Source organism: Aethalodelphis obliquidens, unplaced genomic scaffold (genome assembly GCF_003676395.1).
Source record: "Aethalodelphis obliquidens isolate GAN/ISIS:26980383/991018 unplaced genomic scaffold, ASM367639v1 scaffold4, whole genome shotgun sequence".
Classification (NCBI taxonomy): domain Eukaryota; kingdom Metazoa; phylum Chordata; class Mammalia; order Artiodactyla; family Delphinidae; genus Aethalodelphis; species Aethalodelphis obliquidens.
Genome location: NW_020837948.1, coordinates 79193569 through 79216623, shown reverse-complemented (window position 1 = coordinate 79216623; position 23055 = coordinate 79193569). Strand labels below are relative to the sequence as shown.

At 39.5% G+C, this 23055-nt stretch overlaps 1 protein-coding gene across 1 annotated transcript in view; it reads right to left on the bottom strand.

Annotated features, from left to right (window-relative positions):
- EMB (embigin) overlaps positions 1-11700 on the bottom strand; it is a 40868-nt gene extending 29168 nt beyond the window's left edge. The window contains exons 1-2 of the mRNA XM_027101142.1: positions 11377-11700; positions 501-590 (exon numbers count right to left, since the gene is read on the bottom strand). Coding sequence (XP_026956943.1) covers positions 501-590; positions 11377-11485 — 199 coding nt within the window. The 5' untranslated portion in view covers positions 11486-11700. The remainder of the gene's footprint in view (positions 1-500; positions 591-11376) is intronic.
- Positions 11701-23055: the final 11355 nt, after the last annotated feature.

Here is a 23055-nt window from a genome sequence, read left to right as displayed (position 1 = left end):
TTAAAGAACTCTGAGATTACTTTTAAAATACTGGAATCCAAAACTGTGAAAAGAGAAAGCAGACTTGAGTTTTATGTCAGGATTCTTCGCTTGATTTTCCATAGCAGTCATAGATAACATCTTTAATTTTTTGCCTAAAGGCCTTCCAGCAGATACATGAATTCTCCTCTCAGTGAACAGTGGTTTGAACAGATGTACCAGCAAGGTGTGATGAAAACCGAAGAGCATCTGCACATCAAAATGAGCCCTCCTCTCGTCCCAGGTGCCCTCCTTCTAGAGAGCATTTAACCCCCATGCCTGGAAAGGCTGCCTCCTCCCTCACACAGGGCACGTCAGCCTGGTCGCACGGGACCCCATCACACTGTGTTATGACTGTATAAGGTACTGGTGTGTCTCTCCCGCCAGTCTGGCAGGCTTTAGTACTTCATAATTCATACAGTAGCTTAATTAAAAATGAAAAATTATCTGGCATTATATTATTTGAAACACAATACACTTACCAGTCAGGGATATGTTATGACTCTCCAAGGAAAGGTTAGAGTATTTTGCCATCATTTCTTCCCGGACAGGTAGGCTTGTGAAAGATGCAGCTGTAAGAATAAGAACATGTGATTACATATTATTATCAAGGTTAAGTGACTGTCTAAAAGCTAGTTCACAGCAGCTAAAATGGTATATTGTATACTATTAATGAAAAATAATGTTTTCAGGAAGCTCTGATTCACTAGGTCTTACACGCTCCACAGACATTCAGAAACACACTGAGCTATTAAATATAACAAAATTTCCAATTTTTCTATGTTCATTTCTTACTGAAAAATCCCTATTGATTACATCAAATGGCTTTTAAAAAAAAAAAACCTTTCCTTATCCTAAAATTCATAGTTTCTTTATAAAACATAAATGAAGATATGGAGAAATTAGATAAGAGTGCCGGGGAAAAAAAGGACATAGAAAGGCAGAGAGAAGATGAGAGCACAAAAAGGGACAGAGAGACCAAAATAAAGGGCATTAAAAAGGAATAAGAGAGAGTGCACCGGGCGCTAGAGGACAGAGAACATAAATGGATGGACAGGGAGAGTCTGTGCTGCTCTGTTTTCCAGCTATGGTGACGGTCCAGTGTGTCCTCTACCAAACCAACTTTCCATTTTTCTGTCACTTATGTCTTCTTTCAAAAACATTCATCAAAGAAACAAGGTTTCCATTTCCACCTGTCCCACTCTCCTCAAAGATTCTTTTTTTTTTTTTTAACACTAGCTACTGTTTTTTTGACTTTAGGACACAGACCTTACCTCCCACGAAAACTACCCCAACTTTACCAAACAAGTCAGAGGAGAAAGGCTCATTATTGTAAACTTGGCTGCATTCTTAAGACCCTTCATTCACTTTAAATTAAACCTGGGCCTTTTTTACACCACATTTTTAATACTGTGCTCAGAAAGTTATTCCTAGTGCAAGGTTAGATTTCTAGTTCTTTTCTTATATGTATGAAAAATGTTATCAAAGCAAGTGATCATTTTTGTTGCTTCAGCTTACACACAGCTTTTCAATATTGCCTAATAAAAAAACCTACCTCGCAGAACCTAGCTCTCCAATTAGCCATATTCCAGAGCTTTTATCACTTCTAATACAGTCTTGGAAGGTGGGATGCACTTTCCCATAAAATAATCCTTTAACAAATAACATACCTAAATCATACCACGCTCTGACACTGATCATTTAGGAAAATATGCCCTGAGTTTCTCACTAGGCTGCCAGGAATACAAAACTTCTCCTCCACCCACACCTAATATTCATTCATTCCTATTCTCTCTCTCTGTCACTCTCTCTCAAGCACACACACACATTGCCAAAAAGTCACCTATCAATATGAAAATTCTTTTTTTCTATTATTGGGCATAGCTCACTTACAGGTTGCAGGAAGCCAGGAGGGAGCAGCATCTGGGAACAGCAGATGGGAAAGAAAGAACTGTTCCACTCTATCATCTGTTCTGTGAAGCTTGCAAACATAAGCTTTGATATCTTTGCTTCCTTTGCTAGAGAGACCTTTTTTCTTGGCCTAGCCTATTGCAGAGCAGAATGCCATCATGAAGATCTTCACCACACTTTTTATCCCCGAAACAAGCTCATAACCCTTTAGAGATGGTCTATTATTATTATCATTATCATTATTCTTAGTCACAGTATCAGCAATAGTAAGGATGACATAAGCTGAAAAAATGCTGTCATTCTGATTCTCATTTCACTTAAATACGTGAACACATACAGCATACATGCTTGATGCCAGTAAGGAATATGAAGCTGAGTAAATTTGGTTCCTGGAGGGCTGCATGGATCATAATAATGTTGGTTTAGGCCCACAATTTGTGATTGAGAGTCATTAAAATGTCAGAGTAGCACCCATTTATAGTATTGACTGTAACTAGCCTATGTGGTATATACAAGTTGGTATGTGAGCTACAGAGTATGAAGTGTGATTTACATCTTTGAAGGACTCTGGAGGTAGAATAGAGCTGGAGATAATGCCAAGGAGATGAGCTCTGAGGCTGGGGTTATCTTCCCATTTTGCATCAACAGGATGTGGATGGATGGGTCCCCCTAGGACCTACATTAGAACAAGGAGAGAAAAGGGGTCTAGGCTTGGCTTGGGCAAAATATAAGCTTATGAAAGTTGAAGGAATAGGAGGAAAAGGAAAAACCAAGCTTCAAGAGTAGGAAAATTTGGATAGTTCCAGAATATAGTAACTGTTGTGACCACTTCCAATTGCCAACTCATATATTAAAAATACAAACAGACATCTATAATCCAGCCACCACCTGTATCCTAACTTCCTATTGCCTTTAAAGCATTCACGATCAGGCTCCAGACTCCACTGAAGAAGCCCCAAGTGCCAAAGGGCATGTATAACTGTTGTGGTTTTTGTCTTGGGAAAAGTTCCTCTAAGAGTCTTGAGTACAAGAGCAGGGCAGTCTGCAGAAGGTGTTAGAATATTAAAGTGAGAAGTTCATTGTTTAGCCAAGATATTTTTTAATCAAAAAAGTGAGAATGTAAACCTTATTGCTTTCAGTAGGAGGACAGCTGGCAGGAGGCTGATGCAGCTGATATTAGTGTCTAAAGGAAATTGGCAGGAGATTCAGGCAGATGTGGTTTGAATATTTCCCTGAAAGGATTAGGCTGAGTCACAAAAAGAAGTACAGAATGGAGAGTCAGGGATTTGTATCCTGGTCCAAGTTCTGCCAATGACTTGTTACTTGGGGTTTCATTTCATGGAGAAGGGAGGATCAGAAAAGCTGGATAATATTGAGTGATGGTGCCAAGATCATAACACGCATTCCTTAAGTTATCATACTCACTCCTCTATTAATCATTGCTGGAAATTTTCCACTCAGCATTCTTTTACAGGTAGTGGGCAAAATGCCAGCATAAAAGAGTAGCTTTTAGTAGTTGTGACAGAGATTAAAAGATTTTTCTCCCTCTACTTGGGCGATGGAGCATGAGGGTGTTGCATCAAAGAACTGTGTAACATTCTAATTTTCACCTATATTGTTTCATGGGAAATTGCAAAATGATCTCCACTTAGATATCTTTAACATATTACATTTTAAAACAGACATTCCTAGAAGGGTTTATAATTTATGCTATTAACATTTTAAATGAAATAAACATGCTATAATTTCTATTTAATATTAAGGTAACATTTTCACTAGTTTAAATGGGGCCCTATTAAATTGAAGTAAATTGGGAAGAAAAAAAAAGATAAACACTAAAAAACTGCATTGGGTTTTAAGATTTGCTTTTATTTAAGTCAGAAAATCAGTTAAACTATACCTCTGTTTAAGAATAAGCATTTTGGGGCTTCCCTGGTGGCGCAGTGGTTCAGAGTCTGCCTGCCAATGCAGGGGACACGGGTTCGAGCCCTGGTATGGGAGGATACCACATACCGCGGAGCAACTGGACCCGTGCGCCATGGCCGCTGAGCCTGCGCGTCCGGAGCCTGTGCTCCGCAGCAACAGAGGCCGCGACAGTGAGAGGCCTGCACACCGCGATGAAGAGTGGCCCCCGCTTGCCACAACTAGAGAAAGCCCTCGCACAGAAATGAAGACCCAACACAGCCATAAATAAATTAATTAATTAATTTTCTTAAAAGAAGCATTTTCTCTAACATACCCCCCGCAAATCTCTTATATTTTAAAATCTTGGAAGGGTCTGGACATCATTTAAAGAAAGGTATAAGAAACAGCTATTAGGATAAATACCATTCCCTGCCTTTCTCTCTCTCATCCACATAATGTATTGATTGCTATCAACATGTATAATTAAAATTATTGTAATAAGTCTTAGTTTTAGCGTTCTGATAAATAGCAATGTAAATGTGCAACCCAATGACAGAAACACAACCTAGGAATGGATAACATATATTATAAAACAGAGGTTTTAAACTCAGAATATATTTCCCCGTGGCAGCAACACTATCATTATACATAACCATGAGATCCCACACCAAATTGTAAAAGCCATTTAAGCCATGATATAGCTGAACTATAGCATTAAAATATCTAATTACCAATACTACATTTAGAGTTCTACCGCTGGGCTCTAGGAATATAGGATCCCTATCCCCTGTCCCTAGCGGCAGTAGTAAAAGAAGAGAAGGGGAATACGGCTACCTGGATTCCTAGACACTATACCCCAGAGAGAGTTTGTCAAGAAAAGAAGAGGAAAGAAGTTTTGGCAAGAAAATAAATTCCTGATGGGAACATTTATAAGTCAGACGTTCTAAGTCAGGGACAGGTAACAGTCTAGATAGGGAACTCATATTTTTTTATATACATGGGAACTATTGGACAAGAAGGTCATTTTTAGATTAGTTTAAAAAAATTAAAGAACAATTAAAAAGCCTAATGACAAAAGCAATGTGTACTTTTACACAGCCTTGTAAAACTATTTTTAAAACTTGGTCACACAGAAATGCAAATAAATTGACCTTTTCTTTAAAATATGATTTTTGTAATAAAATATATTTTGAAGGGCAGTGTGGAAACTAATGTTTCAAACTACCTCCACCTGGGTCATTAAGATATTTTAACAGTGAAACTTACGCCAAATAAAACTAGGATTTCTGCTCTTTCTAGAGACTGTGGGTTTTTTTAATGTTTCACGCACTAGGTTATTCTCTTATAGGACTTAGATTTTGTTTAATGGTTCTCAACTAGAGGTGATTCTCTTCTTCCCTGCACCCTGCCCAGGGGATATTTAACAATGTCTGGAGACATTCAGGTTATCAAAACTTGGAGGTTACTACTTGTACCTGGTAGGCTATATTAGTTTCGTAGTGTTGCCATACCAAATTACCACAAATACGGTGACTTAAAACAACAGAAGTTTATTCGCTCAGAGTTCTAGAGGCTAGAAGCCTGAAATCAAGGTGCAGGGCCTTGCTCCCTCTAAAGGTGCCAAGTAAGAATTGTTCCTGCCTCTTCCTAGCTTCTGGTGGTTGCCAGCAATCCTTGGCATTCCCTGGTTTGTAGATCCGTCACTCCAATCTCTGGCTCCATTTTTACACATCCATCTTCCCTCTGTGTGTCTGTGTCTCTAGATCCAAGTCTCCCTCTCACTTCTTTCATAAAGACACAGTCATTGGGTTAAGGGTCTATCCTAATGTAACATGACCTCATGTAACATGACCTCATTTTACCTTGATTACATCTGCAAAGACCCTACTCTCAAATAAGGTCACTTTCACAGATACCAAGGGTCAGAACTTGAACATCTTTTGGGGGGTGACACAACTCACCCACTACAAAGGTAGAGGCCAGTGAGGCTGCTAAGCATTCTACAGGACAGCCCCCCATAGCAGAGACTTATCCAGCCCAAAATGTCAATAATGCCAAAGTTGAGAAATCCTGATTTCACAACAGGTACATCTTCAACCCTCATTCCTCAAAGTGATGATTTTTAAAAATCTTCAAGTGGCCCTATAGCCCTGAGGTCCTGTTTTACATGGTTTAGGTGCAGATATTTTAAAGCATGAACATTTGCAGCCCTACTACCTATTTTGAGGACCTTTTCCAAAGTGGCACCAAGTGCTGGATGGCGTTTTAAAATGCAAACTAGGAAACCAGTTACAGCTGTTAGCTAGCTCCAGGCTCTTGGCTACATCACAAAAGCACTCTGGGCTTCAAGATCAATCAGATGAGACATCTAAATTCTCTTTCAGGATCTCAGAACTATATAATTATAAGGCAATAGTAAAAAAGATTCTATCTTGAGAGTAGGGATACATTAGTAATGATATGACCACAGTAACTTTAAAAATACCAGAAAAATATTATTTTCAATTAAAAGAGAAACACCATCTTTAAATATAACATCTATTAATTCTATACTAACAATATATTATTTGAGATATTTTGTTGTGCATGCATAGTGACTATGTTTTATTAGGAGTAGAGAGTTTAATTTTAGTAAACCATTGTGAGGTTTTTTTCCTTCTATGTCAATGTGTGTGTCCTAAGTTGTTTATTTCCGAGGTTCACCTAATATTGTGAAATATGTGAGGCCAGCTATACAAAAGTAACTTGAAAAGATTACAATCTAGGACAGACAGCCTCAACACTTACAATCTGTCTCTGTTTGAGGGCAGATACTCCTTTGGAAAATCGTACCTAATTACATAAACTGATGACTATTTCTCAGCTATCCTTGTAGTTTGTCTGTTAATTCACGCTTTCTCAGAGTTGAAATTCTTTTTGCTTTTCAAGCAATCTCAAACTAACAGAAAAGTTTTCCGTACAGAGTAAAGAATGTTTCCCCTGAAGCACTGGGGAACAAGTTGGTCACCTGATGACCCATTCGACCTCGGAAACATTACAACATTATTTCCTACAAAGGACATAGTCCACTTCACCCCAATACTGCTGTTAAAATCAGGAAATTAGCATTTATGCACTATCATCTCATCCCACATCTTATCTAAGTTTCAACAAAAGTCTTTATAATGTACTTTTTTAGTCAAAGGTTTCAGCTCAGGATCACATGAGCTGTCATGAGCCATGTCCCTCTATTCTCTTCACTCTAAACAGCTTTAGTCTCTCCTGACTTTTATGACCTTGATGTTTATGAAAGTTCCGAGATAGTTAAGTTGTAATACGATTACATTCAGAGTAGACATCTTTGGCAGGAAAATCACAGAGGAGATGTTGTGTTCTTCTCACTGCATCCTATCAGATGACACACAATTTTATTTCTTTCTTTACTGATTTACACTCTGATCATTTGATTAAAGTGGTGTCTGCCAGGCTTCTCCACTTAGAAGTTATTCTTTCTCCCTTTTCATTAATGCCAATTTTGTGGGAAGTTACTTGGAACTATATAATATTTTGTGCCTCATCAAACTTTCAATTGACTCATTTAATTAATTAAGTTCAGTATGTACTCATGAATACCTATATAATTCAATGGACATTATTCAGTGCATATGGATACTAGTCCATTAGTAGTATTATTTACTTTCACGCTCTATTTGTCCATTCGTACCCACTTCACTTTGGCTTCTGTATCCTTTTGACGTCACCCATTATTCTTTGAACACTTCACTGCTTTCTGGCATAAGATGTTCCAGGCTTATCCTATCCTTTCCCCACTCCAGTCCTGATATCAGCCATTTCTATAAAAAGTCCAAGTTATTATTAGTGGAAAAAAAATGTACTTAGAGTCAAGATTTGGGTGCTAGGTATGTTCATCACTGCTCCATCGCAGTGGGCAGACCTAAGAATACATGTGTACATATTCATACACACACACACAACATATATATAATGGGTATAATATACATACATATATATAGTTGGCCATTGAACAATGAGGGTTTGAACTTCAAGGGTCCACTTATACGCATATTTTTTTCAAGAGTAAATACTACGTTACTGCATGGTCCATGGTTGGTTCAATCCTTAGATGCACTGATACAGAAAGCTGACTATAAATTATACATAGATTAACCTTTGTGTTCAGGGATCACCTGTCAATATATATGACACATATATGCATTATACATATATTTACACATACACGTTTATATTTACGCATCTATTTATATAGATATATATAGACATAAGACATGGATAGAGATAGATATTTAAAGTCATGAATTCACGCTAATGCTGCCAATTGCAGTCCAACACCACAAGGTTCATTTTAGTCTTCCCCATTTATTTCCTTCTTCTCTAGAGAAAAACCTAGATTCTATTATCCTCACCAGCTTTACTTATTTGATCAATCCCCCCATATATAACTAATCTCCTGTTGGCCCCAAAGAGATGTCTTCCTCACCCACTTAGGCTCCAGCATCCTGCACTGTCTGCTCCTGCATGCTTTACCTCCATCCTGTGATCAGGATCAGACCTGCATGCCATAGCTGCGTAGAAGCCCTTGTCACTCTGCTCAGCGCTGAGGCCTCTCGCCAGACCACCCTTCTGTAGGAACGCCCACCTCATGTGCTTCGGCTCTAACACTCTACACGGGGCTGCCCTCCTACCTGGATGCCATCCTGACTGGGCTCAGCTTCTAATTCCCTGATCTGAAACAGTTTGGGTCCCTTCAACAGGGGAGACGCTTCCGCATTTCCCCACCTAATGACTACAGGACTCATTCCCAGAAGGAAGGGAAGGAGATGGGGATGAGAGGTGGGGATAAAAGACCAGGACGAGGAAGAGCCAGTTGAACTAATTCTTAACAAAAGTGTATATAATGTAATTTCAAATGTGATGGTAATTTAGGGTCAAAATTTTGATGCCTCAGATATAACCCTATTAAAGACAGGCTTATATCCCATCCGTTCCTTTAAAGTTTAAATGCCATGACAGGTAAAAACTGCTGAAGTTTTCTGCTTAGATATAGACTAACAATGTAAGGCATATGTAGGTACTCGAATATTTGTTCCAACAGATATTTACTACCGGGCAGTTGCTCTGTGTGTCTCTAGAAAGGAAGGGGGCATTGATCAAGGAAGCATGTAAGCAACATCCTTTAGAAGTTAAAAATGATCATTTCAAATGACTCCCCTGCAAACATTTTTCAAAAGATAAGCATGACCCTTTCCTTCAATTTGTTACCCCATAAGAGTAATAATAATGATTTTTAAATATTCCCATTTATGTAATATTTCTCCTTCATAAAGATATTCTACATTTCTTATTTAATTAAAACAGCCTAAAAGAGTTAAGGTGAGTCCTTGTGCCAACTTTATTCCAGGACTCAAACTGAGTCAGCAAGCCCTACAACCCAAATCTAGCATTTGTATCCACACACTCTGCTGTCAGTGATTCCAAACTTTCATAAACATACCCACTCATCTCAGAGAGACAACTGAGTTTAAGAACACAGTATTTGGAATCGGACTGAACATGCTAAATTTCCTGCTCTACTGCTTAATCATTTGTACTTAGGCAACTATTTAGCCTCTCTAAATTCCAATTTCCTTATCTGAAAGTCAGGGATAATAAAAACTAACCCATAGAGCTATAAACTATATGGTGCAATGCCTGGCACACAGTTGTTACATAGTAAATATGATACATTTATGATAAAAAATGATAAACATTTTTATTTTTAAAATTTGGCCCCAAATCTTAGGTTTATAGAACACCTACTTCCAAGTAGTTAAAAGCACCTAGGTAAAAAATAGTAAACTTCACAATGGTCTTTAGCGAGGAGGAAATTGAACCTCACCGACATCGATACAGTATCTATAAAGTGAGATGAGGCTGCCTCACAAGTTTTAATTCTGCCTTGAAATGAAATGTTAAGTAACTTCATGCCTTTTATATGTCACATTCTTCCATAATTTTAGCTTAAGTGGAGCTTAAAGGACAGGACTTGTGCTACATACACACACAGACATCGGCCGTACATATATACATCATTCTGTTTATTTAAAACTTTATTTGTTAATTTATCCCACCTTCATTTGTTTCCTACTTTTCTCTTTGGAAGTCTGCTCTAAGTGTCAATTTAAACCTGACTCCCTGATACCAATGGAATACCTATCCAACAGTGCACTCTCTAGGCCATATCATTTCAAAGCAGTGGTTTTCAACCTGCTTAGGATCATATGATTAAAATCACATGGGAGCTTTTAAAACTCCTCACGTGTAGGCTGAATCCCAGGCCAACTGAATCAGAATTTTTGAGGGCAGGATCCACTTATCAGCATTTTTAATGCTCGCTGGTAATTCCAACATACAGCCAACTCGAGAACCAAAGTTCTAGGACACACCTAGAATGCGTTGGTCCTCAGAAGTGTAGTACTCTCAGGTGAATGATAGGTGAATCAGGGATAGCCCAGGGTGTAGAAAACGTCCTTGACCATTCTTTATAAGTGGTGTGAATGAAAAAGAGAAAGGTGGCTGCAAAGCGGGGTGAGGAAATTTAGAAACTGAGGCAACCCAAAATGTTTTGTCCACGTTGTTAACAGCTAGGCCTGTTAAAGGACATTTATTTAAAAATGGGTAATCTTATTATTTGATTATCTTTCCATCTTCAAAGTATGTTACAAAAAATCTACATGCTATAAGCTCATAAAAAATGAATTCCTATTAAAGGTTCGAAACCTTGTGTAGAATAATATCCTGATTTTAGTTACTGATGGGCAATATTTGCAAACTTGGAGGTGGACTGTTATCCTAATCAGCCGCTAATACTTTGAAATTTATAACACAGGAACTTGCATTAGAAAGTACGTTAGATAGAATACTTTCACCATAAAAAGTAATTATAAACAGGTGAAGCTAAAATGGCAAATCTGGTGTTCGTTTCCCTAATGCTTTGCACCAAAATCCCTCTTTCAGTGTCTTAATACAACCACAAATACGAACAAAGAAAAACCCATGGTCTTTGTTTTCAAAGACCAAGGTAGAAAAGAAGATACACACATTATTATCCTTAAGTCGTGGGGCTTTGTTTTGTTGTTGTTGTGTTATTTCAGCTCAGCTCTAAAAAACATCATCAAAGCCAACCCACCTGCCAGGAAGGGAGGAGGGGATATTTAAGCCTCACTATCGATTTAAGTGAAGGGCCTTGGGAAATGTGGCTTTCAGAAATCCTGCCACTTTAGCAGAGGCCAAGTCGCTGCCTTGTTCCTGCCCGTACCCTCACGCCCTTTTCCTAGGAACACCCAGACACTGCCCTACTACCCACGACCCCGTCTCGTAGGGCGCTGTTCGTTCCAGCGGAGGAGCCCGAACCGCACCGGCCTCTCGGCTAGTTTAGATAACCCTAGCGTGGCAGACGGGCGGAGGCGGACGCCGTTCCCCACCCGCGGTAACCAGCATCCCCGCGCGCTCTCCGCCCCCTCGTTGGCCCAGAAACCATCACACCTGGGGTACGGCCGTCCTCCGCGCTCCGGCGCACCGGGGCGAGGAGGCACAGGAGGAGCAGCGGCAGGGGCGGCGCCCGGGGCCCCCGCAGACTGGGGAGGGAGCGCATGGCGCCAGCAGGTCCGCCGCGGTCCTCGCGCACCCACCGCCGTCGGTCCCCGGAGTCGCAGCGCACACTCGCCGGCGGCCCGGCACCCGCTGCCAGGCCCGGGGGCAGGACACTCGAGAAAAGGCGGAGTGGGAGGGGCCGGCCGCCCTGCCCTCCTCCCCTGAGACACTCTGACCGCGCCAGCAGCACACCCAGAGCTGCGCCCGGCCCTCCATCAATTATGCAGCCAGCGGCCGGCTGCAGGAGCGCCCGGATGTGCGGTGGCCACCCCCGCGCCGCATCCTCCGCCGCCTCCTCTCCGCCCTAGCAGGTCAGGGAGGGAGATAGGTGAAGACGCTGGCAGGTGGCGCCCAGCCCATCTCCTGGGAGAGAGGTCGAAACTCCTAATATTTATATATCTATAGATATATCTGCAGACTATCCTTTGCAGTTCATCTGAAGCAAGGTTCACTTATTTACTTTAGTGGGACAGAGGGTGGGAACGCGTTTCAGCTCCCCCGGCCATTCTGGGTTAAGAAGGCTTATGTGTGCGCTGGTGAAAGGCGCTATCCAGCTGCCCGGCATCCTGGACTAATGTCTTTGCTCTGCCTACCAATCGCACACAGCCTCCTCTCCGGTCTCTGAAGGCTTAACCGGTTCGCTCTAGATTACGGTTTCAGAGTCTCAAGAGTCCCGCAGTCTGTTTTCCTTTTTCTTTTGTTTGCTTAACCTAGCAGTTTCCGAGAAGCCACTTAGAGCTCAAGAAACAAAACTACGGAAAGTAGATAACTGTGTAAAATGCACAAGCCTGTAGACCTTTGGCAAACTCCAACACCGTTTAAGATGTTATCCCTTACTGTAGCTTGGAATTTTTCAGTGCTCCCGACCAAATAAAATAAAACAGCTAAAAGCTACTGCTTTATCGGAGAGGGTAGGAGGAATCTAATTACCACATAAAGGAGTAGTAAGATGTGATAATTCTCCAGGCTGTTATAACACATTAAAAGATATATTTTAAAAGTATTTCTCATGAGTTTGTTCCCTCTGCCTTTGTCTTTGCAATGTCAGGTTTGATAGTCATAAATTCAAAATATATCAGTGTCAAAAAAAGGATTGAAAGAAAATGTTAGATACGAATTTTGAAAATTGAAGACAAGAGCTATGCTCACCTCATACAGGAATGATTTTTAATTGGTGTGTATTTTTAAAATATTCCTCTTTCCAGTTTAATGTTACATAGGCAAAACTTTGAGGGAAAATGTAGATTATTTAAATTTGTATCGAGAGAACATGAATAATACAGTTCGTTAAGCAATATTAAATTTCCACCAAGTGCCAGGCAATGTGTTCATTTCTTGTATTGCAAGAAGTGCCCGCATGTGCGCGCGGGCACGGGCGCACACACACACACACACACACACACACACACACACACACACACACACACACACACACACACACCTAGAGAGCTATTTATCTATGAACTACAAATCTAAGGAAAGCCTCTTCTCAGTCAGAAAATTATGGCTATAATGATTAAACCTTTCTGAACAAAGCCTTATGAGAGACCCTGAAGGACTACATTTTACATCATGACCCTCTTAAGACCTTGAGCGGACTTGCTAAACCCAAACTGCCTGATCACTTGTCACTAAGTCACACCCCTGTCTTCCTGCCCTGCATCCTGTCTCAGGACTAACTACAAGCATTTCCCTATGTCTTTGGAGAGTTTTAACAGTTAAGCACTTCTCGAAACAAACTGGACTCTGACTGACCTTCCCCAATTACTCCAATAAAATCCTTAAGCTCAAATTCACCTTTCTTCAAATAAGCTGACCTCATTTAAGGAAAAATTATTTTCCCAGTCAGATCAACGTGTTTATGAAGAGAAAAAAGTGACTTGCCAGGTTGAGGCAAGTTTCCACTTCTCTTTTGCTGTTAGAGCAAAATAAATTGAGGAAGAAATATAATTCTTGTTTTGCTAAGCATTTTGAAAGTTTTCCCCATTAGTACTGGTTTATATTTATATATTTAATATTTTTTAGCCTTATCCCCAGTCCATTTTTTTCAAATGATCCGTATCCTTTAAAATCAATTTATATACTACCTTCCATGTACAGCTTTTTCTGACCTTTCTGGTCCAGATTGACCTTTCCCTCCATGGTGAATTAAATATGGCCACATCTGCTTTGACACTGTCCTCATCATGAGGTATGCTGAAGAAGAAAGAGGGTCCTGTATTTCCTCCCCTTGAGCTGGGTGACTCCTGTTGACATATTGAATATCGCTGAAGTAACACTATGTTACTTCCGGATCCAGACCATAAGAGTGTCCATTTCCTTCCTTCTTGTCTTACAAGACAGCTGCCAGGAAAGAAGTAGGACTACCTTGAGATCACCGTGCTGTGAGAAGCCCAAACTACATGGGGGGCCTAGAAGGATGAGGTGCCATGTAGAAAGAGGGGCTGAGGGGCAGTTAGGTGTTCTAGTTTTGTGAGGGACCCTCCTTGGAGCTTCAGACAAGGCCTGCTGAGTGCCACGTGATGCTCCTTGAAGCAGAAGAATTGTCCAGCTGAGCCCTGCCTGTACTCCTGACCCACACAATTGTGAGATGTAAGAACACTATTGTTTTAAGACACTAAAGTTAAGGGTAGCTTGTGTCACCACAATAAATTATCCAACCACTCTCCTCTGAATCTCCCTAGGATTAATTTGACAATTAACAATTTACAGCCTTGTGACTTGACCTTCATGGTTGGTTTCAACCCCCATTTAAATATTTTATTGGTATTCAACTTATGTGATTATATCTTCTTTCCCGACTACATTACAACTCTTTTCAGTATAGGCAAACCATCTCTTTTCTTCTTCTGTTTTTCCTAAAACTCTGTTTTCCCTTTTTCTATAGTAAAATAATGCTATAAAATCTTTCTTTTTTTTTTTTCTTAAGCTATTGTTGAGTGAAAAGTGTATGACATGATCCCGGGAAACTCTGAAAATGAGAATGGGAATGTGGAATGGGTTAGTTCCTACTGAAAATAATATTTAATTTTAAAATTTTATTAGAAAAAAGCATTATATCAGACAGTAATATGTAAAGTACTAAAAATAAAGGTGGGAATTTGCTACTGCCCATTAGTAGAATACAAATCCAAGTCATGAGATAATGGTAGGCAGAATTCGTCAGTGGCCCCCCCAAGATTCTTGACACCTGGTCACATGGGGTGATCCTGGAATGTGGGCAGGTTTGTGAATATGTTGGGGTAGTCACTATTTTGATTAGGGTACATTTGATAAGACTGTATTTCAGCAGGCTGGAGGGAGACATTCCTAGTGAGGCAGATACCCTCATGCTTGTCTGGAAAAAGCAAACAGCCACATGGTGAACTAACTGCCCATGGAGAGGGGCATCCTCCAGGAGCTGAGCATGGCAGTCCTACAACCCCAGGGAACTGAATTCTGCCAACAACCAGTGAGCTTGGAAGAAGCCCCAAGCCTCAGATGACATCACAGCCCCAGTCAACACTTTGCAGCCTGGTGAGACCCTGAGCAGAGGATGCAATTAACTGTGCCTGTCTCTTCTGACCCATGGAAATTATGAGATCATAAATTTGTGTTAAATCACTAAGTTGTTGGTAATAAACTAATACAGGGCATCCCATCAGTTGTGATTCTAGTTACATTGTAAAAAAATGATCCTATACTTGAACAAGGTCAGGAATGGATATGGAAGGAAAAAGAAACCACATTAGTTGTCTCTAGATATTAAGAATTAGATGAAAAAGTTCCAAAGCTACTCAGAAGTTTATACCATTTCTAAATTGGGACCTATGACCATCTGACAGTCATTTGCTCTCCTTCTCTGGAAGGAAGAAAAAGAATATATAGATACATTGATATATAGGTGTGTGTGTATATATATATATATATGCACATACATGTATGTATATATACATGGGTATTACATGTATAGACATGCATGTATATATATACTGTATACACATATGTATATATTTAATAATTGCTAAATTATTTATGCAATGTATGGAGATCCTTTGATCTCAGGGATGGAAGTCCTCTAGTACATGCTAGGAGATAAATCATAATTGGTCTAAAACCATGAGTAAAATCTCATTCCCCTTAGCAATGGTGTGTCTAAGGGGAGCATAGCTGATGAAATACAAGAGCAAGTCTGCTGTGAATGGCTTCCCTCATCAAAGAGAGAAAAGCTTTAAGTAGAGAAGGCTTTTTGTCCCATCCCTTTGCCTCTTTCTTCCTGCCTTGAATATAACCATGATACCAGTATCAGTGGTGGCAACTTTGCAATGATGTGGTGACCAGGCAACTTTTCCAAGAATAGCAGAGAAGAAAGAAGAAAGAAACCTGGGTCCTTGGTACATCTCTGAGTTACTGTACCAGCCCTGAGATGCCTCCCTCCAGACCTGTATCAAATAATAACTACTGGTTACAGCACTCTTTTTGGTTCATAGCAGTTGAATGCATTCCTATCTGTTCGAGTACTTCCTTAGTTTAAATTAAAAGCCTTGCACTTTGCCTTGGAACTCCCATTCCGTCTCCACACAGGATTCTCCTTCCACCTCCTAGCTTTAGTTACTCACCTTTTCTGTGAGGATAATATCCAGTATCTAAGGACCTTAAATAATTCTTTAATTTACCTTTCGACATCTTCCCCCACCCAAACTATACTCATCCTGAAATACTTAGAATTCCCCCAAAGTTGACTGTTTTGTGTGCTCACTGACTTTACCTCTGATTATTTTCTTTTTCTTTTCTTTTCTCTTTTTTTAATGCTTGGAATAGCTTTGCCTATAGCTCCACTGCCAATTCTCACTTCAATTTCTGTGTGCCCTTTTTTCCAGAAAGTTCTCTTTGTGCCACTTCAAGAGCTTCTTCTCTGGCTTCCACAGCATCTTGTGTGCACACCTATCCCAGCTCTTAATGCATTATGCTATAATCATCTGTGTAGTTATGTCATTTAGCTCCCTAAATGCTGAAACAGTGTCTGGTTTACCTTCATGTCCCATGTGCCAGAGCAAGCAGCACACAGTTGTCACAGAGATGAATTAAAGAATGAAACTCAAAATCTACAGATGCTCTCTGAAAAGTAACCATCTCTTGGCATGTCCCTCACCCAGACTCCCTCCCCGGAGATGATAGTTATCTGTGCTGCCTTCTTCAGGGATATTCCAAATCTATGCAAAACATTTCTGTACGCCTATGCCTTTTCACATGGATGGCGGCATTCCGTGCCTACTTTTCTACTTTGACAATATATCTATTTCCTCTGAATAGAGCTTTCCCCTTTCAACAGCTAAATATCATTCCATCCTGTGAATGTCCAACTATGTATTTACCAGGTCTCACTTGACTGCATTTATATTGTTTTAAATACTTCCATTTACAAGCAGCTTAAAAATTAATATCATTGTACATTTCTTTAGTGGTTCATACAAGGGTATACATGTAGAATATAATCATGGAAATAATATTTCCTCATCAAAAGATATTTGTGTTTTAAACTTTGGTAGATACTGTACCATTGTTTTTCTTCAAAATTATTAGTTTACATTCTCACCAACAGTGAAAGGGCCTGTTTCCCTATATTAATGCCAAGAAATCAAATCCTTGATCTTTGCCAATCTGACAGTTGAAAAATGGCATGTATTTACAATTTGTACTTCTTTATAAGAAGTTGTAAGTCGGGATGTGTATTTTTTATATGTTAAAATGTGATGTACAAACATTGCAAACAACAAAATCCAGTCTGGCTAGTTTAACCAGAAAAATAACCTCTTAAAGCTTATTAGGTCCTACTTGGGGTTGTTGAAGAAACAAACTCAAGGATAAACTTCCAGGAACACCAAGAACCATACAGTATACTGGTCTGATATGGATACCACTGATGCCTCCTCCATCAAACATGAAATGCCAGGGACTCAGCGCCCCACATCCACTACTGCCTCCATCACTGATGCTGCCTGTGTGTCAGGAGCTTGCTCCTGCAATTCCTGCTGCCACCTGCACCAGCCAAATGGGAGAGCTACCCTGCATAAACAGGAGTGCCGCCAGGCTCATCTCTGAATTGGTCTAATTCACCTGGGTGTGTGAAGGGCTAAGGCACATGCCTGAGTGCTAGCTGCAAGAGAGGCTAGTATTTGAGTTCTGATCTCAGTGGGGGGAGGTAGGATTCATAATGTGAAAATTTCCCCAAATACAGAAGCGTTTTCAGAATATAAGAAGTCCTGAATATGTCAAATATTCTTTCCAGTCCTATTCACTGTTGACAGGCAACCCTTCTTCATACTTATTCTCTGAAACAAAAGCAGATACTCCTTCAACTTAATATACCTTCTACTCATATCAAATGCAGACACTCCATCTAACCCCAGAAATAGGCAAGTCTTGTTAGAAGGGGAAGTCAGATCCATGACTTGTACAGATGCATTCTAGGGCTCTGGGACAGGAACTAGTAATATGTTCACTTTCCATCTGATTTTTTGTAAAATTTGCTAAAGTAAGCTGTTTTAACTGGAACTACTCAATGTGACCATTTATTTCTACTCCAACTTCTCTTGCGTCATACTTTCCCACATGTCAGATGGCATGCTGTGACTGTTTTGGGGGTCCTGCTAAAAGGAAGTTGAGTTAAGGATATACTTGGTAGAGATTTATTCTAATATAATTTTGTGTTTTGCAGTCCCTTTGGTATAGAGACAAGTTATTGCTAGCCACCTAGTCTAGAAATGACTTAAAGGTATCCAGACCTTTTGCTGTGGGACTCACTCAGCACTGTGACTGAGGAGATTCTGGGCGTCCCAACATAAAGGTGAAGAGTGGAAGACCAAAGCCTGATACCCTATGATCACTTGGCACAAAGTGTTATGGTCTGAATTGTGTTCCTCCAAAATTCATATGTTGAAGCGCTAACCCCCCAGTACCCTAGAATGTGAGTGTACTTGGAGATAGGCCTTTAAAGGGGTGATTAAGGTTAAATGAGGTCATATGGGTGGGCTCAGAATCTAATATGACTAATCTTGGACATAATCCAAGATTATAGAAGAGACAGCAAGGATGTGCATACAGAGAAAAGGTCATGTGAGGACACAGAGAAGGTGGCCATCTACAGGTCAAGGTAAGAGGCCTCAGGAGAAACCAAGCCTCCTTGGGTCACTTGTCACTGTCTATTTCACTTCTGGTGGTAACTTTTCCCAGTATGCCTTTTGTCTTCGGCATTAATTATATAATTAAAAATTATGTATTATGCAGTCAGATTAACCAGTCTTTAGAAAAAAAGAAAAATGACTTCTGCTTTTGACATAGCTAGAAAAAGCCTTCATTATTTTAAGAAAAATATAAAAATATCTATGATTTCTTCTAGTATTTTTTGCTTTCTCTTTTTATGTTTGATTTTTTTGATGCATTTATAAACAACAGTTATGACTCATCTTCCTGTCATATCCAGTCATCTTTTATTTTAGAATTTCATTTTGCTTCTGCGTTTGGGCCAATAAAATAATCCACTCATTTAAATGAATTATTCATTTATTATTTGTTTAATACTCCTAACTGTTTCTCGTACTTCATGCTAGCTCAAGGAAGTGACAATGTCTAATTAAAACTATGGGGAAGAGGGCTAACCGAATATATGAATGAGAAAGGAAAATTAAATAACCTGATTATACCCAGTTATCTGATTATTTAGACTGATGGAAGTGAAGATTTCATAGCTGGACTGATTCTCAAGAGATCCCGTTCATGTTCACATTTTAGAGATAAAGCAGTTTACAGAAAGCAAAATCAAAGATGTCAAGCCTGACCCATAAAATTTTATTTCAACCTTTACAATAGGAGTGAGGGGTGAAAGAGGGGATGGCGAGAAAGGACATTTTCCACTATAACTGCTTTCAAATTCTCAATTTTTATCCAAATGTTTGACTTTATGCAGAGAGTTTTATCTCAAAATAGAGCCAATATATTATTTCCCATAACATTTTAACTGTTTTGTTAAAATTTTTTAAAAATAAGATTGACAAGTTAAATAAAACTGATTGATCTCAACAACTAGATATTTGGCCGTTTGTAATGATGTCCTCTTTTTTTTCATTAAACTGTTGCCAAGAAAACATATTCTTAGTTTTTACAACCTGTTAGGTGCTCTATAAATGTCTTTGAAGATGTGGCATAAGAAATCAATCAATCGATCTATCATTTGTAACCCTGATTTGCGTTCTGATACAAAGCAGCTTTGTAGTCATTCTGGAAGATTAATGGTTGCTAAGGAAAGTGTTTAGTTAATAAACTTAGGTATTATTTAAGGAGCTCTTGACTAAGAGGGAAAGACAGGAAGATTAGCTTTCCTCAATGAAAAAATTAGCAAAAATGGAGATGCCATATAAAAAAGGAGAAAACTCAGCCTGTGGATGAGACAGCCTTGCATGTTCACACTGATTAAGAAGATATTTGGAGGCAGCAGTTTGGAGACTGAGCAATACCACTTAATCGTTTTGTAAATTTGGGAATATCACTTAACCACTCCAAGCCTCAGTTTCTTTTCCCATAACATAGGAAAATAATACATATCTGCCAGTGTCGTAAAGGTGAAAGAAACAGTTTTGGCAGTATTGCAAATGATAAAACAAAATATGTGAACGTTTGTTGTTGTTACTATTATTATTGTAGATTTCACAAAAGTTATATTTTTTTCTAGTTTTGTGGCGTCAGGGAGGAAAAAAACATTTCTCTCTACCTCTCTGGGTTTTTCTGGCTGGTCTAAGAATGAAATTGACATGAGATAGATAGATTAACAGGAGAAAATCAAACAAAATTTTAAGAACATCTATACGTGGGAGAGACCCAGGAAAACTAGGTAACTTAGCCAAAATGGCCAAAACCCTCATCTTTAATACCATCCTTAGCTAAAGACAGAAGAGGTTGTTGGGGGTACTGGTTTGGGACTTCAAAGGGGAGGAAGGCAATTGACATGGAGATGAAAAAGCAAATGTTTGGTAAGTAAACGGTTTATGAGCCAAACAGACACAATGGGAAACAGAGTGGACTCTGATCTGCAGGCCTTGCTGAGTCCGCCCACCACACCTAGCCCATATTCTTTGCAGATATCTCTAGCGATAGCGCTATTCAACAGGCCCTTTATATACATTCTGCAGTTAAGGGGGAGGTAAAAAGAAAGACTTCTGAGTCCTCTGTTTCTTAAAAATAAGCAGCCTAAATTAATCCTTGTTCCAAAGAGACACATTTTGGGGTGGCAAATTTTGCTCCCCCACAGTGTCGAATGCATCCGTTTGGAGCTGTGTTTTGTTGAAGCCGCTACCAAGTCACTCTAATGGGTTAAGAAACAAATTTTATTGGCAAAGCATAAAGTGCATGATCACAGGAAAGAAATGCACCGGTCCTCCAATATGTCCCCTTATCACACAGAGAAGTATTCTAGGGCCAGAGTGCTCTACTGGACACAGAGGGAGGGTTAGCATTCACAGGAAGGACCCTACCCCACGGTTAATAAACAGCAACCTTTTTGGTGGAGGAATAAAAGATTACTTATCAACAGGCATTCTGGATTTGGGTAGCTAGCCACATGTAGGAGTGGCAGAGAAAAATCAGCTACTAGCAGTCTGTGACCTTGGTGCCCATGGAAAGCTAGATTTAGGCACAGCTACTTTTCAGGGAGGGAGGAGGAGGATGAAAGGCAGTGCTAGAGAATTCTGTGAAGTCCAATTTAGAAACGGTTAGATCCCTAGATGCCCACTTGAATTATACGTTGCTGGGCAAATGCCCTTCCTCCACCCTTAAAGAGAACTGGAGAAGATAAAACTGACGGTTTTTGGCCTTAGATCTGCAGACCTGAGGGTGTGGATACCCAGGACTGGATACATAACTTGCTGGGTTCATTATTCAAAAATTACTAATTTCAAGATAATTACAATAGACAAATCAAGCGTGGGGCTCTTCTCAGGGCTCAATGTGACTGTACAATTTGGTTCTGCCCCCATATAATTGGCTACATAGTACTTTACTGAAGATAGGAGGGTCAGTGTCCACACACGTAGTGTATGCTGAACACTGAGAAGCTTTACCAATGGGCCATTACCTTTACTCTCCAGAGAGGAGATTGAAAGAATATTTTCAAGTGTATATGACCAGCCCAAGGATCCCTCAAAACATATTATTTAAGATAATCTTCAAGTGAAGTTTAAAGTCAAAAAAGTCCAATACACTCACAGTGATTAAAATAAAATTTTAATCCCACAATCTTAAACAAAATAAACACCTAAAGATTTCCAAACACCCAAGGAAAAGATTTAATATGGAAAAAGAAACCAAAACAGAAGAAACATCATTTATAAGTAAAAAATATACACAGAGAAAAAAATTTCAATAGAAAACTATCATAAAAACCCTCATATTAAGAGACAATTTTACATCTATGAAAAAGAGAGCAAGTTATTATGTAAATGAACATTTAAGAAAGAAAAAGGTGATCAGATTTTAAAACATGATAGACTAAATGAAAGAAGTTTTGGAAAATAAAGTTAAGAAAAATCCCACAGCAAGTGGAGCAGAAGGACAAAGAGAGCTGTAAGAAGAGAAGAAAGATAATATTAAATGATTAGTCCAGGAGGCTCAACATCCAAATAACAGAAAGATAGGACAGAGAAAACAGAAGGGAGGAAATCAACAATGAAATAATTCAAAAATTAAGACTGAAGGAAATGCAGGCTGAAGGGAGCCACCACGTTCCTTGTCAAATGAATGAAAATAGACCCACACCAAAGCACATCACTGTAAAATTTCAAAACACTGTGGAAAAGGAGAAAATTCTATAGGTTCCATAGCAGGGGGAAGGAATATGGAACTGGTCAGAAAATAGAATAGTTTTGATGGTCTTAACAGAAGAGAAATATCTCCAAAATTCTGAAGGAAAACATTTACCACCTAGAATTCTGTACCCTGTTGAAAAGTCAATTAAATTTGAGAATGAAATACACACACGTTAAAGTATGAACTGTCCCCAAAAATTTATCTCCCATGCATACTTTTTCTCAGCAAGCTACTGAAGAAGGAACTCCTCAAAATCAAGAGAGTAAATCAAATGAAAAGGGGAGATACAGGAACAGAAATCATCAGGATGACATTGAAGGGAGATCCCAGGATGATAAATGAGCACCGGCACAGAGTACCATCAACTCAGATTAGAGTAGTGTAACTTTTTGAGGGCTCTCATCCCCCTGCCTCTGCAACAAATCAAGTAAGAGGAAGATGGGAGCCATAAACAATAGATCCAAGCCAGAAAAAGACAAAGAATTCAAAGTATGAAGGAAAAGGGGAGTCCTAGAATGACCGTTGTGCTTCAGACCCAGAGTACAACCAGCTCAGACCAGAAAAAGAGGGTCTCCAGGAGGGTTGTTTCCAGGAAAATAATTGAGATGTCTAAGTTCACCTTATGTGATTGACCTTGTTGGAAATTGTATTTAGAGGCTACTACTGATAAGCGGTGGAGGGAAATAGCAACAGATACACACACACACACACACACACACACACACACACACACAC